The sequence below is a fragment of the Pithys albifrons genome, chromosome 28 (assembly GCF_047495875.1).
Source record: "Pithys albifrons albifrons isolate INPA30051 chromosome 28, PitAlb_v1, whole genome shotgun sequence".
Lineage (NCBI taxonomy): Eukaryota > Metazoa > Chordata > Aves > Passeriformes > Thamnophilidae > Pithys > Pithys albifrons.
The window spans coordinates 5,871,759-5,887,429 of NC_092485.1; the positions used below are offsets into that span (position 1 = coordinate 5,871,759).

General features: G+C 57.4%; 1 protein-coding gene across 2 annotated transcripts in view; it reads right to left on the minus strand.

Annotated features, from left to right (window-relative positions):
* The window catches only part of FOXP4 (forkhead box P4), a 55,697-nt gene that overhangs the window by 2,041 nt on the left and 37,985 nt on the right, over positions 1 to 15,671 (minus strand). Inside the window, exons 5-16 of one of the 2 annotated variants that reach the window (XM_071578508.1) lie at positions 15,463 to 15,549; positions 11,195 to 11,342; positions 10,473 to 10,677; positions 10,069 to 10,173; positions 7,451 to 7,538; positions 5,486 to 5,569; positions 4,805 to 5,006; positions 4,627 to 4,703; positions 4,306 to 4,407; positions 775 to 896; positions 598 to 664; positions 54 to 220 (exon numbers count right to left, since the gene is read on the minus strand). In XM_071578508.1, the coding sequence (XP_071434609.1) occupies positions 54 to 220; positions 598 to 664; positions 775 to 896; positions 4,306 to 4,407; positions 4,627 to 4,703; positions 4,805 to 5,006; positions 5,486 to 5,569; positions 7,451 to 7,538; positions 10,069 to 10,173; positions 10,473 to 10,677; positions 11,195 to 11,342; positions 15,463 to 15,549 (1,454 nt within the window). Of the gene's footprint in view, positions 1 to 53; positions 221 to 597; positions 665 to 774; positions 897 to 4,305; positions 4,408 to 4,626; positions 4,704 to 4,804; positions 5,007 to 5,479; positions 5,570 to 7,450; positions 7,539 to 10,068; positions 10,174 to 10,472; positions 10,678 to 11,194; positions 11,343 to 15,462; positions 15,550 to 15,671 lie in introns of both variants that reach the window. The other variant, XM_071578507.1, reaches the window with a different exon arrangement.

The following is a 15,671-nucleotide window of genomic DNA, read 5'->3' on the forward strand; positions in this document are numbered from 1 at the left end:
ACCGTCCAAACCCCCCAGCACCCCCTGCCAGCACCACCCTCCCCCAGGCTGACCTGTACTGCTGCGGGGACAGGCGTGGGCTGTTGCTGCCATTGCTGTTGACCTGCTCCACGGTGCTGCTGACGTCGTCGTGGCCCACGTGCAGCATGGCACTGGCTGAGCTGGTGTTGATCATGGTGGGGCTGTTGAGCAGGGGGAAGCTGCTCTCTGCCAGCGCAGCCTGCAACACAGAGCACGGAGGATCACAGAATCAGAATGGTTTGGGTTGGAAGGGACCTCAAAGATCATCTTGTTCCACTGTCTGCCATGGGCAGGGACAGCTCCCACTATGCCAGGTTGCTCCAAGCCCCGTCCAACCTGGCCTTGGACAATTTCAGGTATGGGGCAGACACAGCTTCTCTGGCCAACCTGTGCCAGAGCCTCACTGTCCTCACAGGGAAGGACTTCCTTATCTCTAACCTAAATTTCCCCTTTCAGATTGAAGCCATTCCCCTTGTCCATCACTACAATTCCTGATGAAATGTGAGACTGAAGAACGGGAGTGCAGAGGGGTTTGGTGCCCTTGTGACCCTGCCAGGGACAGGACGGGGTCCTTACCTGGTAACTTGCATTAAGTGCTCCATAACTGAGTCCTGAAATCATATTTTTGACTAAGGTCGGACTCCTGTAGAAAGAGAGAAAGCAGAAGGATGCAGGGCTGAGCTCTCCTGGCCTAGGGACAGGGCAGGTGTGAGCACAGCTCCTGGCTGTGTCCTGCAGCACAGGAGCACCCACCCTGTCATCTTTGGTGGCCTTCTCTTTTGGTACTCATGCTCATCCACAGTCCACACGGCTCCCTTGACGTTCTCCACACGCACAAAGCACTTGTGCAGGCTCAGGTTGTGGCGGACGGCGTTCTGTGGGCAGAGGGGGCAGCAGCTCAGCGGCATCAACCTTATCCCACTGCCCACACCCTCCTCTTCCCCACCATCCTCCTCTGTGCCCAGTTCCTGCAGGCCCACACTGGGCTGTCCTGGCCACCCTAACGCTCCCCAAAGCCACCCAAGGTTGCTGTGAGTGCTCCCTCACCCCATCAGCACCCAGGGTTGAGGTGTTGAGCCCCCAGACCACACATGGGACATGATCCCGTTTTGAGGACCTTGGCCAGATGCTGAGGAAGATGGGGACAGTATTGGACAAGTGGCAGAAGCAAGGACCATGAGCAGAGCCACCCTCTCTGCTGCAGCTCTCGTGATGCTTGGCAAAACCAGCTAATCTTTCCCTTTCTTTTGCTTTCTCCCACCCTCCCATTTTGGTCCTTTCCCTCCCTTTCTTCTTTACATCGACCATCTTTACATTTCTAAATGTAAAATAAAGAGACACACACGTAGGCAGACAGCACAGCCCCGAGAGATACCAGCTCCCTTTTCCCCTTCCAACTCCCTGCCATTTGCTACTGCCCCTATTTCATTACCAATTTTAATTTGCCTCTAATTAAATCCTGTGTATTTTTCCGACTCACTTGCTAATCCATGAGGGAGGCAGGAGGCTGGAGTGGAATCTCTCCGAGCTATAATTACAAAGGGCCTAATCACGCCGGGGCTCTGCCTTTGAATAAATTTCCTTGCATTAAGGTTCTCAGATTCTCTGCCTTGCAAATGAGAATGACCCCAATTTCAGGAAGTTGGCCTCGGAGGGTTTTTTTTTTCTCTCTTTTTTTTTTTATTTCGAGTCCTGATTCGTGATGAGAGACTAATTCGTTACGCTAAAACATTAACAGCAATTTAAAAGGTCGAACGGGGGCTGTATAAACAAAGGAGCTGGCCAGCACAACAAGGCAAAAGGAGACACAAGGACTGAGCCCCCCCGTGCTGGCAAGTGCCAGAGTGCCCAGAAACTCATCAGATGGCACCATCACCCCTTTTGCTTTTCATTTAAGAAGAAAAACAAACAAAGCTGGGCTCTTCCCTTGTCCTCCATCCACCCACCCACCCGTCCTCCAGCTGTGCCATGGTGCCTGGTGCTGGCACGATGGCTGGGTGACATGGTGACAGGCAGCAGGGACAGGCTCTGGCTCCTTGCACCCTTTGGCAGAGCCAGCCCAAAGGGGACACTTTATAAGCAGTTCCCAGGGTTCCTGGGGAAGGAGATTTGGGCTCAGTTGGTGCTGTTGATGTGATTTTTGGGGGAAAACTGCTGGCCCAGCCTCTCAACCAACACTTGGTGTGGCTGAAGTCAGGTCCTGGGGTCTCAGCTCAGTACCACTGTCACTGTCACCCAAAGGGACAAGCTCTGTTTGGGCCATGCCCTGCTGTGAGGCACCACTCAGCCTCAAACCTGTGCTGGCAGCATCCTGGGTTGGGCAGCACAGCACCACGCAGACATGAAGGAGGTGCCAGACAAGCCCCCACAACGTGGGATCCCCCTATGGTGCCTCAGTCCAATGTGGCTTTTGTATTTCAACAGAGTATTTGTTCAGAGCCAGACTCGGCTGCTTTGTTTGCTTCTCATCTCTCCTCTCTAATGATGTTTGCTTTACACCCTCCACCCAATCCCTCGGCTGTGCCAGGGTCTCCCTGTGGGTACCCCCCAGCTGTGGGGATGAGGCACCCACCTTGGTCCCCAGCACCCCTGTCCCATCCCCAGGGATGACGGAGAAGCCACAGCAGAAATGGTGGTTTTCAAAGAGAGGAATTACACATTTTTTTTCTGTGTATCCCACTCCAGAAGAAGCCTGATCTTGGACACTGAAGTTAGGAAGGGAAATATCCTCCACTCCAGTTCTTTCTAATCTCCTGCCATCCCTTTCGGTGATAGAACAGGAAAAAATGAAGGAAAAAAAAGGGAAGCAGAAGGGCTGGGGGATGCACTTCTCCAACTCTGCCCTTGGTAACATGGGGTATGGGGAAGCCGCAAATACCTCCCAAAATACTTATTCCTTTCAGCTAATAAAAAAAGGTGGGAAAAAGACATTTCACCTGCCATTATCTCCTTCCAGAGAGGGGGAAACTGAGGCTTGGGGCAGGTGAAGTGCTGCCCTGGGAATGGTGATGGCCACAGTGAGCTCTGCCCCAGTGCTTCCATTGCTGCCCACCCTGTCCCTGGTCCAGGGTTGTCCCCAAGCCAGGGTGGCAGCAGTGGTGGCAGTGGCCAGTGATGCTCATGGTGCACTTGCAGTGCTGTCCATGTGCAGCGAGGGGCACTCCAGACCGACACAGCCCATGGGCAGCCCCAGAGCTGCCCCAGCACCCAACAGCTCCTGCCCAGCTCCACAGCACTGCCCTCCTCCCAGCCAGAGTGCCAGGATGCTCTGGATGGGCTGTGCAGAACTCAGGGGCCACTCACAGTGTGGGGAGCCAAAATGCCTGTTATTCACCCTAAAGTCTCCTGCAGATCTCAGCTTGGATCTGCCACAGCGACACATCCCTGGGCTCCAGGAGAACCCATTCCTCCTCCTCAACCCTCCCAAAATGCTCCACCTTGCCTGCCCCTCGCTGATTCCAATTACTTTTATTTTAAACTAACACGTTTCCCTCTGCCACTTCACTCCTTGCTGCCCTGAGCAGGAGGGAGCTGAGCTGTCTCGGTAAGTCTATGCAGCAGGAAACAATAAATAAATCTTCCCTGGTCAAGGCAGTAACTGAATCACAGAATCATGAAACTGCTTGTTCCACAATCCCCTGCTCCTCTGAGATGTGTTTTCTCAGCTCTCAATTATCAAATAACCAAAGGGGAAGCAGCCTCAGCACCCATATGCTGCCCTAAAATTCACCTCCATTAGCCCAGGCTGGTGACAAAGGGCTCCTCAGTGACAGAAACTTTCAGTACCTGCCTGTACAACACCACGCACCAGCTGGGGGGACCTGATGGGCACAGGCACCTGCCTGGGGTCTGGCAGAGGAGTTCCCCTGCCACCCCCACTCTCTATCCATCTCTTTGGACCAGTACCTGCACTCCAGGCCACCACATCTCTCAGCCCAGCAGTGTCACCTGCCCCCAGGTTATCATTAACCTTATTTGCTGTTTCAAGTGTCTCTCTCATCTCTGCCTTTCTCCTCCACCCTCAGCTCACAGAAAAGCCCAGGATTTTACAGCACAGGGATGACGTGTCCCCACAGACCACGGAATGCATTTTGGGGAGGAAAAATGGGGATTTATCCACAAAATTGTTTCCTGCACCATCTCAGAGTTGGGCAATAAACTTGTCCTTTACCAGAAGTGCCCAAATAATCTGGAGCACCTTTTGCAGCGGGCAGTCCCAGGTGGGATGGGGAGAGCCTGGGTGGGATGGGGTGACTCCAGGGTGCCAGGCAGGGCTGCTCTCACCTTCCAGGTGGCCGTGTTCCTCCGGAAGTAGGCAAACATCCGCGTGAACCAGTTATAGATTTCATTCAACGTTAGCTGCCTGTCGGGGGTCTCCAGGATGGCCTGAGGGACCACAGGGAGGACAAGAGCATCACTCGCGATGCCCTGGTGGGGTTTGATGCCCATCCCACAGTGAGGCAGGAGGGGCACAACTGGGGGTTCAGCAGATGTGGGGGCTGCCCCAGGACTGAGAGAGTGGGGGAGAGCACAGTTCTGCCCGAGTGTCCCACAGGCAGGTCTCGGGGTGCAGGGCTGGACCCCTCAGCAGGCAGAGCCACTGACCTGCCGGATGAGCGACGCGTACGTGAAGGGCGGCCGCACGTCGGCGTTCTTGTAGAACTCGTGATTCTGTGCAAGTTCTGCAGGGCAACAAGAAAGGGGAGGGCAAGGGGTGAAGGGACCCACTTTGGGACCCAAGAACTGCAGGATGGAGGGGGCTGAGCCCCACTCCGGAGCTCACCTGAAGATATTGGGGTGCAGAACTTCTCCGAGTTCCTCCTGCGGATGGGCCCCACGTTGTGTAAAGTGGAAGAGCTGATGACGGAGGGGCCCTGCCGCAGGGGGGTGATGGGCGCCGTGGCAGAGGTGGGGGGATGAGGTAAACCATCGGGAAACGTGTCGGAAGTGCTCTTGGAGAGGGTGGCACTGGAGACCAGGTTCAGCTGCACGGACAGCGGGGAGGGAGGATGGGTGGTTGGGAAGGCAGGGGCTGGGAGAGCCACTGGCACACCAGGAGCTTGGGAGAGCTGAGCTGGCTCATGACACAAAGCAGGCAGGGAGGGGCTCTCAGGGGAACACTTGCTGGGCTTGGCAGGGATGGGATACAAGCAAGGGATGGGGATGCAACTGCAGGAGAGGATACAACAGGATGGGATGCACCTGAAGGACTGGGCGCATCCACTCCATGCCAGAGCTGGCAAAGCAGCACAACACACTGACACAGGCTGCATTTCCCTCCTGCTTGATGTGCACCAGCACAAGGGACCAGGCTGTGCATGATGGAGAATGTCCCTCCCAAAGAGCCCATGCAGTGGTGACCATGCTCAGGGCAGGGAGGGGACAACAGCCAGCGGTGAGGAGGAAAGGGAGGAGAGGGGGCAGCTGTGTGGAAATAGAGGGCAGGAAGGGGACTCACGCTTACAGGCTGGCTGAAAGGCTTTGGCTCTGAAGGTCTCATGTGCAGATGGGCCATCATTGCTTGGAGACGCTCGCTCTCCTTGGCCAGCTGTGGGAGGAAAGAAGCAGGAGGGAGATGGTGATGCAGTGCTGAACTCCCCATGGAGGTGCCCATAAATGGAGGAGCTGCCAATGAGCCCCCAGCCCTGGTCTGGGCATGTAGCCCTCTCTGTGTCTCCCATGTCCCACCTCCTGCCTCATGCTGGTTCCTGAGAGCCCCAGTGGGTCTGTGGCTCTGTGGGGGATGCAGCACCCACTGTGAGGCGCACGGAGGCCGTTCCAGCTCAGTGTGTGCAGTTAGATGGAAAATCTCTGGTGAAATGGAGCCACTTCCCATCCCTCCATGCTCCCACTCACCAGCACAGCCACTCACCATGGCCCCCATGGTCCCTCCCAGGCACTCTTGTCCCCATCCCCTTTGCCCTCCTCCTGCTCTCCAGCTGCCCCGTCCCCCCACCAACCCCTCCATCCATCCACCCGGACGCCCAACATCGCTTTAATTGCGCCCTCCCGCCTGTTTACTCCCCAGAGTGCGCAGAAGGGTGAAATATTCACTGTGGCACCAGGAGAGATTTTGAGCCCTGCGGAGGCGATGGGATCTGACACCTGCTCTCTTCCCGTCACCTTCCCTTTCCACCATGACCCCTCAAAGCTCGGGGCTCGGCCACTCCCCACGCACTGCCGGCTCCCACCAGCCAAGCCCTGTCCCCGGGCAGGCGCCGGGGCCGGGCGAGGAAGGAGTTAAAGGCAGGAGCCAGAGCGGAGTTTGCTGCAAGTTTGGAGCAGCTCAGATGCTTTCGTGCTGTCCTGGTGCTCATTAGAGCTGACAGGTCTCCCCTCGTGATGCAGACGCTCCGCGCCGGCACAGCGGGAGCTCCGCGCTCAAAACTTTATAATTGGTGGCTCCGTGGCAGGTTCCTCTCTGCACACACAGCTCTGCTCGCCCTTCAGCTTCCCCCCCCCCCTTCCTTTCCCTCTCCTCTTTAAGCCCCAGTAATTGCTTTCAACCTCTCGCTTTGGCAAGGGCTGGGCAGCAGGATGGATTGCAGGGATCACCCAGGGGGCTGCAGCCTCCCCACCCAGGAAGGTTTGGTTGTGTCCCCCTGTCCCTCAGCCCCCTGAGCTGCTGTAACTCAGGCTGGGGCCTCCAAAGGGAGCTCCACACCACATCCCACCATCCCCAGGGCCAGTATACCATGTGAAGTCACACATACACCACTCTGACCTCCTGCCAGCCCCTGCTGGGCACCCAGGCACTATCACACCATGAGGGTCTTGGTGACTGACCCCTTGACAGCCCCTACCCTGTCCTGCTTTCAAGTCCTGAGACAAAAACTCTCGATTTCCTCCCCTCTGCTCCCCTCCCTTCTCTATTAACCGAATTATGCACAACACATCGGGGAGCCAGAGTTGCTGTGAGAGGTTCTATTTAAAGAACTGCCTTTCCAAAAATAGCACCCCGAAGTTGGGCTCCACAGACCACTCTCAGCCACCAAAATAAGTGGCCTGATTTCCAAGGATCCCAGTGGCCCTGTGGCTCCCATGGAGGTGGCACAGCTCATGTCCCACCTGTGGGCATATGAACACTCCTGGCAGGATGTGCCTTCCTGATCTGTGGCATCTCCTTGTACCCACAGGGACACTTTGGGCAGGAGGGACGGCTTGTCCTTTCCTTCAGCCTCATCACAGTCATACAGGGATGCTGCTATGGGGGGAATCAGTTTGCAGTTTCCTGGGGGCTTGACTTGCACCCAAACATAGCCCAGGGCCAGCACTTCTGTTTGGGAAAGATGTTTAAAACAAGTCCCCAAGTGGTGGTTATGGTCCCCAACCTCACTACCCCCTCCTGAGCAGAGCAGCCAAGGCACAGAGTGGGAAGGAGATGGTTTTTGACACCTGTGTGCATGGAGGCAGCAGGGGCAGCACCCACCTGTATCTCCAGCTGCTGTACCACTTGCATCTGGACTCGACACTGGGCCGTGCTTCGGTCATCAAGTGCATGTTCTGTGTTGAGGTGTCTGGGGAAGAGAACATGGAAGGTTATGCCTGGACATGTCCAAAATGCTCCCCCTCCACTGGGGCCACACCTGGGATGAGCCCTGACTTGTAAACTGCTTAAGGATGCTCTGACACTGTTGTCCAAAGCGGGATGGGCAGAAAAGAAACTGAGGCACAAAGGTGGCCAAGCAAACCAGGTTGTGCCACCTCCCCAAACCTGGGCTGGAGGGCGGCCATACCCACCCAGCCCTGCCTGTGGCAGCACCACAGTGCTAAGGAGCAGCTGCTGGCTGATGGAAAGCCCACGGATTTTCCTGGAGAAGGCTGTTGGCAGGAGGTGGCAGGAGGACTTGAGGAGCAGGTTTCCAGGACAAAGGCGGCATTATGGAGTTTGACTTACACCCTCTAAGGAAACCCCCGAAGGCAGAGGGTGGCATTTCCAGGGTGTTCCCCATCCTACCACTTTTGTACCTCGTGTTTATGAGGTGCTTTATGTTTATGAAGCACAAGACCTTTGGTCCTCAACACTCTCCCTCCTCCTCGGGGAGGGGAAGGACTCCTGGCAGTAGATGATGGGGATGTCACTTGCTGTAGAGACAGGGACATCCCAGCCTCACCTCGTGGGGGTCCTCGCCCCCAAACCCAACAAAGAGCAGCCTGAGGATGGAACCAGCCCCAAGGTCGTCACATGGCCAGGCCATGTCCTTGCTGGGGTGAGTGCAGACCTGGGGGGTCCTCACTGGAGGGTGGGATGGGTTGGAGAGGGGATGCTGGGCAGATGCTACCCTTGGAACATGCTGAAAGGTGACATCTGATGCTGCAGTGTTCTGAGGGCCATGGGCCGAATGCTCTCCAGATCAAGACTGAGATACTTCTGCTGAGAGATCCCAGGGGACGGCGCCCCAGGAGCACCTCCCCACCCTCCGTCTGGATGCGGAAGAGGCGGGAGACTCACCCGACTGTTTGTGAGAGCCTTCCAGTCCCAACTTGCACAAACAAGTCAGATAACTGGGACCAGCTGCCAAGCCCCTACATGAGCAAACCCCCCCAGTGGCTCAGCCCAGGTCCTCTCCCTGCATGGCAGACCAAGGGCATGGCTGCTTCTCCAGGGCCTAGGCTGTGCCAAGCAGGAATGGAGACAACTCCCACTGACCCTCACCCTCACATCACTGCTCAAAGGCCAGGCTGCCCCTCTCCACTCCAATACTGAGGCTCTCTGAGCTGCTTCATGAACGTGATGCTCAGAGGAGCCTCAAAGCTGGTGCCCAGACTCAAGGCCACGTCCACTTCCAGCTGGGCTCAGCCTTGGGAGCTGGAGGTTTTCTATCTGCCTGTCTCAGACCCACACAGATCCCCATGTTGGTGGAGATGGGACAGAAACCCTTTACCAGTGTTTTTGGGAAGCTGCCCCTTGGCAAGTTTGTGTTCAGGGGACAGGCAGGTGGGATGCAGGGATCCCCCAGACTTGGCTGGCTCAGCACAGCTCTCCTGGCACTGTGACCCAGGCCTGGCCACCCCCTGCCAACTCCAGCTCCAGTTTCCAAACCGGAGCTTCCTCACCTACCCTGTGCCATTCAAACATGCCCTGCCAGGTGGGAGGAGATGCCTTATCTGGGTTCACCCTGTGAGTCAGAGGCAGAGGAAGGAGGACACAGGAGCCTCACTCACCACTCCAACCTCCCCTGGCTGCCTTTGCATCTCTTCATCCTCCCTTGTAAGGCCTCTGCCCAGCTCCTTCCATGGGAATGAGGAGGCTGGTGAGGTCGGAGGGGTGCTCCCACCAGAGCCAGCCCTGAGACCATGGCAGAGGGCAGGATCAGTGTGTGAAACCCCAAAATCTGGGTGAGGAGAGCGCGGCGCACACCGGGCGCCTCGGCTGAGCAGACAGCCGGGGAGGCGGGGGAAGGAGTGAGAAAGCCCGTCAGTTCCTTCTGATGTCTTTGCTAAAAATCCTGGCTACAAAGAGATCTAATTGCAAATGAACTAATTAAGTAAACCTCTGACGAAGCGTGAAAACAATTTGTTTGACCCTGACGCTGGCAGAGGGCTCTCCGACAGCAGAGTTAATCAGTCAGTGCCGGAGCCCACAAGCGCTGTCAGCGGGGCTGCCGCGCTGCCATCTGCTGCCCCTGTGCCCCCAGCAGGGAGCTGAGCCCCCCGCGCCGGCTGCCAGGGCCTGGCGCTCCTGCCTCCTGCATGGGGCCCTCCTGCTCTGCAATCATCCACTCAGCCAATGGTTTGCGTTGGAAGGGACCTCAGAGCTCACCCAGTTCCACCCCCTGCCATGGGAAGGGACATCTGACACTGCCCCAGGTTGCTCCAAGCCCTGTCCACCCTGGCCTTGGACACTTCCAGGGATGGGGCAATTCCAGCAGCAACGTCTGGTGTGTTTTCTTCTTCTGTGTGGAGTCTCCCAGCTTGGGGCAGACACTTTGGAGTGTCAGGACCTACTTCCAGGGTCTTCCCCTCTGGAGCTCCATTCCATCCCAGCCTCAGAATGTGAGCTGTCCCCTTCTTTAAAAAAAACCACCCCAAAAAGGGGACACTTACTTGACAAACTGTCCCAAGTCCTCACAGAGGGTTTCACAGCCAGGCCACTTGCACTCTCCATGGCCATAGAGTGGGTGGGAGCCGGGGGTCTCTTCGTGGGAAGAGCTGCAGAAGAGGGAAAGGGGCCATCAGACATGGCAGTCGTGATGCTCCAGAATTCCTGTGCATGGGGACAGCCCTCAGGCACCCACGGGAGATTCCAGTGATGGCTCACTGTCCTCCATGGACACATGGGCACAACAAAACAGCAACAAAACAGCACCAGGACTTGTTTATGGGGTGGGCAGAAATCCCTCCCACCCACCCCTCCCAGCCCTGCTGCCAACCCCACAGCCAACAGATCCCAGCTCCTTCCACCTCTCCAGGAATAAAAACACAAAGTGCCAGGCCCGACCCGGCTCTACCTGTCCCTTCTCGGCGTGTGCATGGTGCTCTGTCCATTGGGCAGAGGGTGATGGGAAATGGGAGGCGAGACCTTGGCGGCCGAAAACGAGGTAGAGTTGGAGGTGTTGGTGGTGAGGTCAAGACCTTCTTGCTTAATGCTGTCCTCGACAGGCTGGGCGGCCGTGACCTCCTTCCAGAGCTGCTGGAGGTCCGAGGGGCACACGGCTATGGGGTGGGAGAGAGCACCTGGTGTCAGAGGGGCAGAACCCATGGCACCCACAGGCTCCTTCCCTGCCCCCTGGTACAGCTCAGCTATCCAGACCCCAACCAGCACTGGGAAACCATTACCTAAAGCCGGGCACAGCCCATGACACTGGCAGTGGCAAGGGTTAGGGTTAGGGTGGCAGTGGCAAGGCAACACTGGCAGTGGCAAGGAGAGGCTGCACAGCTGCATCAGAGAGACCAAAACAGGGTGCTCTCAGCACCCAGGGAGCCACACAGAGCTGTTCCCAGAAGGGAGGAGATCCCTCTCCCCACCTCTTGGCACCCTATGTCAGTCATGCCAAAGGTACTCAGGAGCCCAACCCTGCACAGCTCTGGCCACTGATGCCATCAGACTGCAAACTTCAGGGGCATTAGGAAAAGCAACAGCACAGCCCCTCCCCAGCCCCTGTCACCACAGGAGGGGAATCTGCAGCCCTGGGCCCCACCCTGTGCTGGGCACCCCAGGCAGGGGTCTTACCTTGGGGCAGGGTCTGCAGGGGCACCGTGCCCTGCCCCGGTGGGAGGCTCACCAGCCCCTGGCGCTGCAGGTTTAACAGGTGCTGCTGCTGGAGCTGCTGCATCTGCAGGAGCTGCTGCTGGAAGGCCAGCTGCTTGTTCCCCAACGGCTGCCGAGACAAAAGGGACAAATCCAGGCTCCTTACAGCCAGCCTGGCGGGGCAGGCAGGGGCTGGAGGCCACGCTGGGGGGTGCTGGCAGCCAGGGGTGCCGCCTGTGCCCCCATCCTGCCGTGGGGCCTGCTCAGCTCGCGGCTGAGCCGGACGGAGGCTTTGATCTATCGGAAGAGGAGGGGAAGGAAAGGAAAAGGGGAAGGGAAAAATAAAGCACTGGAAAGAGAGGGAGTGAGCGGAGCTGGGAGCTGCTCAGAGCAAAGAAGCAGCTGTGCTGGGAGGGGGTGTGAAGCCCAGCCGTGGGGTTCCATGGGGGAGGCTCAGCTGCAACATCGCTGTAAAAAAGGGGGGTCCCAGCACCCAACAGGCAGTGTGGATGCACAGATCACTCTTTTAAGCCAGAAAATTATTCCTATTTGCCAAAAATGACCATTATGAGCCCCTTCTTGGTGAGGGGCTGAAACCAACTGACCGCAGGGGAGGGGGTGCCCAGCACCAGTACCGGTGCCCCCACTCCAGCCACAGGCAGCCCCCAGGCAGGGGACTCTTCCCTCCATCCCCAGCAGCCAGCCATGCCCTGACCAGCATCACTGGCCCTAAACTAGTTAGGCAGGACTGGTCCCTGGGGAGGCGCCGAGAAATCCATGAGAATTAAGTGAAGGGGAGAGAATTCAATTAGGGCTGGGGACAGGCAGCTGCTAATCCGAGCTGGGCAGGAGAGGGGAGCTGCCCCGGGGCTGCCCGGCCTCATTAGCAGGGCAGGCGGCTCCGTGACCCCCTGAACCCCCTGAGCTCCCCTGTTTGGGCAGACGGGGCTGGCAGGGAGTGGCACATCCCCTCATCTCTGCACTCGTGAGTGGGGGCACTTTGCAGCCCCCTAAAGAAGTATTTTCATGTCTATGTCCTTACTGATGAGCACAAGAGCTTTGCAATAGGAAATGTCCTTGTCTCTTCTGAGCGTTGTAGGAATTCATGCCCTGATGTACTGGGAATCCCAGGGACCTGGCACATCTCCCGATGATCCCCGAGGCTGCATCAACAAGGAACAGCAGACAGACTCTCCATGGCAATCCCAGTCCATGACTGAGTTTGGAAGCAGCACGTGCTGCTGTACCCACAGCAGCACTCCGGGCTCACGGGATCCAGGCGGATCCCTGTGGATGCTCAGCTGTGGCTCTGTGAATCAGAGGGAGAGGACAGGATCCAGACACTGCCCTGCAAACCCCTGCACTCTGCAAATTCACGCCCATCCATGGGTCCTGTTCAGGGCACAGAGACAGTTTAATTCCAGTTTCTCAGCCTCAGAGGGATGTGCAGACTCTCCCTGTCCTGTCCACCTCTTGGCCATGGCAGAATTGTCCTTCCAGAGTCACGTCTGGATCCTCCCTGACTCTGCCTCAACTCTGCACCTTGAAGGCTTAAAGATTAAGGCACAAATCAAAGCAATTTCTGCTCAGTGAAGAGAAATCCCTGCGCTGGCCCTCGCTCCTGAGCCAAGAGGGCTTCAGGCCATGGGATCAGCAAGATAGAGGAAAACAGGCAGGACCAGGCTGCAGCCAGAGGACTTTAACAGAGGCAGCTCTGTCCCCCACGGTGTACCCTCCCAGTGGAGGGGATGCTCTGCCACCACGTGGGATGGACACACATGTCCTCACCTTGGTTTGAAACAGCAGCTGGGATGGGATGGGACAGGATGGGATTCTCCTCCTCTTCCCAGTTCCTGCCACCTCCCTCCCCGGGGGCCTGGGGCAAGCCCGAGCTCTGCTCCAGCACAGCCTCATTCATGTCACTTCCAGGCTGTGCAGCAGGAGGAACTGGGAGTGGATGAAGTCATGAGGATCCCTGGACATGTTCCTGAGCCCCACAGGCTGGCTGGGCTCTCCCAGCCTGGCCTGACCAGAGCTGTGCCCAGTGGAGTTGGACCCTCCAAGCCCCAGGCAACTCTGATCCAAATGTGGTTCTGGCAGGTATGATGTTGTCCAAGCTGAACCTGGAACTTTACATGCTTCAAATCCATGTGTACATCCTTCCAGCTTCACCAGACCATGAACACAGGGACCAGCCCTGGGGATACGAATCCTGGTGCTGCTCTGAGCCAAACCAAGGACCACATCCACCTGAGGAAGCCAATCTGCCATCATCAGGGAATAACTGTGGCACCGCAGACCTCTAAATCCTCTGACAGGTGAAGAGGTGCACCCACCTGCAGAGCCATCCACCAGCCTGTGGCCTCCAAGCCAAGCCTTTGAAGAATGCAGGGTGGGGAGAGCCCCGATTACAGCGCCTGCCTTACAGAAAACCTGACGCCTCAATCATCACCCCACAAGCTCCACTCCCCCTGGAAAAGCCACCTGAACCCCTCCCAGAGGGGACTTTCAGCACCCAGCAGAGGAGCAGGCTCTGTGCAAGGGCCAAATCCTGCCCGTGGCCCCCCCAGCCGGGGGTCCTGAGCACCGCCCATGCTCGCTGTGCATTCTCCGCAGCCGAGCGGGTGCAGCCACCGGGGTAAGAGCCGCCGTCACTTTGATTTATGAGCACATCAGGAGGAGTTTCGCCGTGACACGCGGGACTGACAGGAGCAGTTCATTAAGCTGACACTGGGGTGAGGCGCCAGCAGCCACCCCCTCCCTGGCCCCGTCTGCCTCAGGAGAGGGACAACCCCCTGCCCCAGCAGCTTTGGGGGCACACAGAGACCCTCCAGGCTCACCCTCAGGGGATTTTGGGGTCTCTGCACCCCCTTGCAGCACTGGACTTGGAGAGGCCAAGTGTTCAGGGAAGAGCAGGATGGCTGACATGAGGGTGAGGGGCTGCCTGGAGTGTCCCAGCCCTGTGCTGCAGCTCCTTGTTCCCCCCACAGACAGGATGCTGGGGTTCACCATCACACCCTAGCACAGCAAAATGCTCCAGGACTGCTAAGTGCTGCAGCTCAGCCCCATCCTGCTGGGATGCACAGACTCATGGACCAGCTGCCTGGCTCATGCCCTTGCTCATGTCCCCACTGTGACACAGCTCCCCCACAGCCCACAGACACAGAGCACCCCCTGTACCCTCTGGGATGCTGCCGACAGCCACTTCCAACACATTTCCACCCTCTTTTCCTGTTCTCCCTTTCTCCTTCCCCGCTGGGGGACCCCCAGCTGTGCTGCTCCTGAGGAGCTCTGAGCTGCTCCTCCAGGAGATGCTGCTACCTGCTCCCAGCACTTTCCCAGTGCCATTCCCAGCTGCTGATCCTGCCACTGACTCACAGTTACACTGAGCCCCGGAATGAGGCAGAGGGGAAGCAGAAGGTGCTGGGTTTACAAACCTTGCAGCAGGGCTGTAACTAAACACGGCCCCAGGTTTCCATGAAGGAGCCATCGCTGGCCAAGAGCAGCTCTGGGTGGCATCCCAGACGTGCCAGATAGTCCCTGTGCCACTGGGGCAGCCATGGCAGAGCTGTTCCCAGCAGGCTTTATCAACAGCAGCTGCCCAAATTCTTGAGGTGAAACCAACCCCACAAAGCCCATCTGGGGGGGTTGGGGAGGGGAAACACTGACATCTGCTTGCTGGGACCCCCTCGGTGCTTTTCCCAGCCAGGAGCTGGACACACAACCCCCTTCCCTCCCATCAGCCCCTTTCTTAGTGGAGAAATTTCCCATTTCCTCTGCACCATTTAATTAAAAGTTAACACGCATTTTTCAAACCAGAGCCCGCTAAGCAAGTGCTTTGTTAGAGCTTAATTATATCCCTCCTCAGTGCTGCAACAGAACATTGCCACGGCCAAGAGGAAAGTCCTTGAGGAAGCTCAGATTTATGCCTCTCCTGTTCCTCGAGCACCAGCAGCTACTCCAGCTCCTGGAGATGGCTCTGATAAACCTGACCCTGTAAACACACCGACACCCCGCACTGACAGCCTGGGTCAGTCTGTCCAGACTGGAGTGGATGCCAACCTGTCCCTGAGCCACCACAGCCACCCCGGTCCCGATGCTTCTGCCACTGAGTCCCCTCTGTGCCTCACTAATGCATAGTCTGGGCTTAAAATCTTTCCTTCTCCCAAAAAAGCTGAATTTTAGTGGATGAGTGCTGGATTTATGGAGGGGTGATTGCCATCAACACCCAGCCCTCCACATGAGCTCACCTCTTTGGGTTGCTGCTTTCCAGCTTGCTGCTGTGTCAATAGCTGCAGGTGAAGCTGCTCCTGTTGCTTCTTGTAGTATTCCTGCAGCTGAGAGGGGAGAGAGCAACCAGATTAGCAGCAGAAACACCCCAAGCCCAGTACCAGGCTTTGCCACAGCCACGTCAGCTCCTGGCACTGTGTCATCAGGGCAGGCTCCTGGCTCCAGGGTG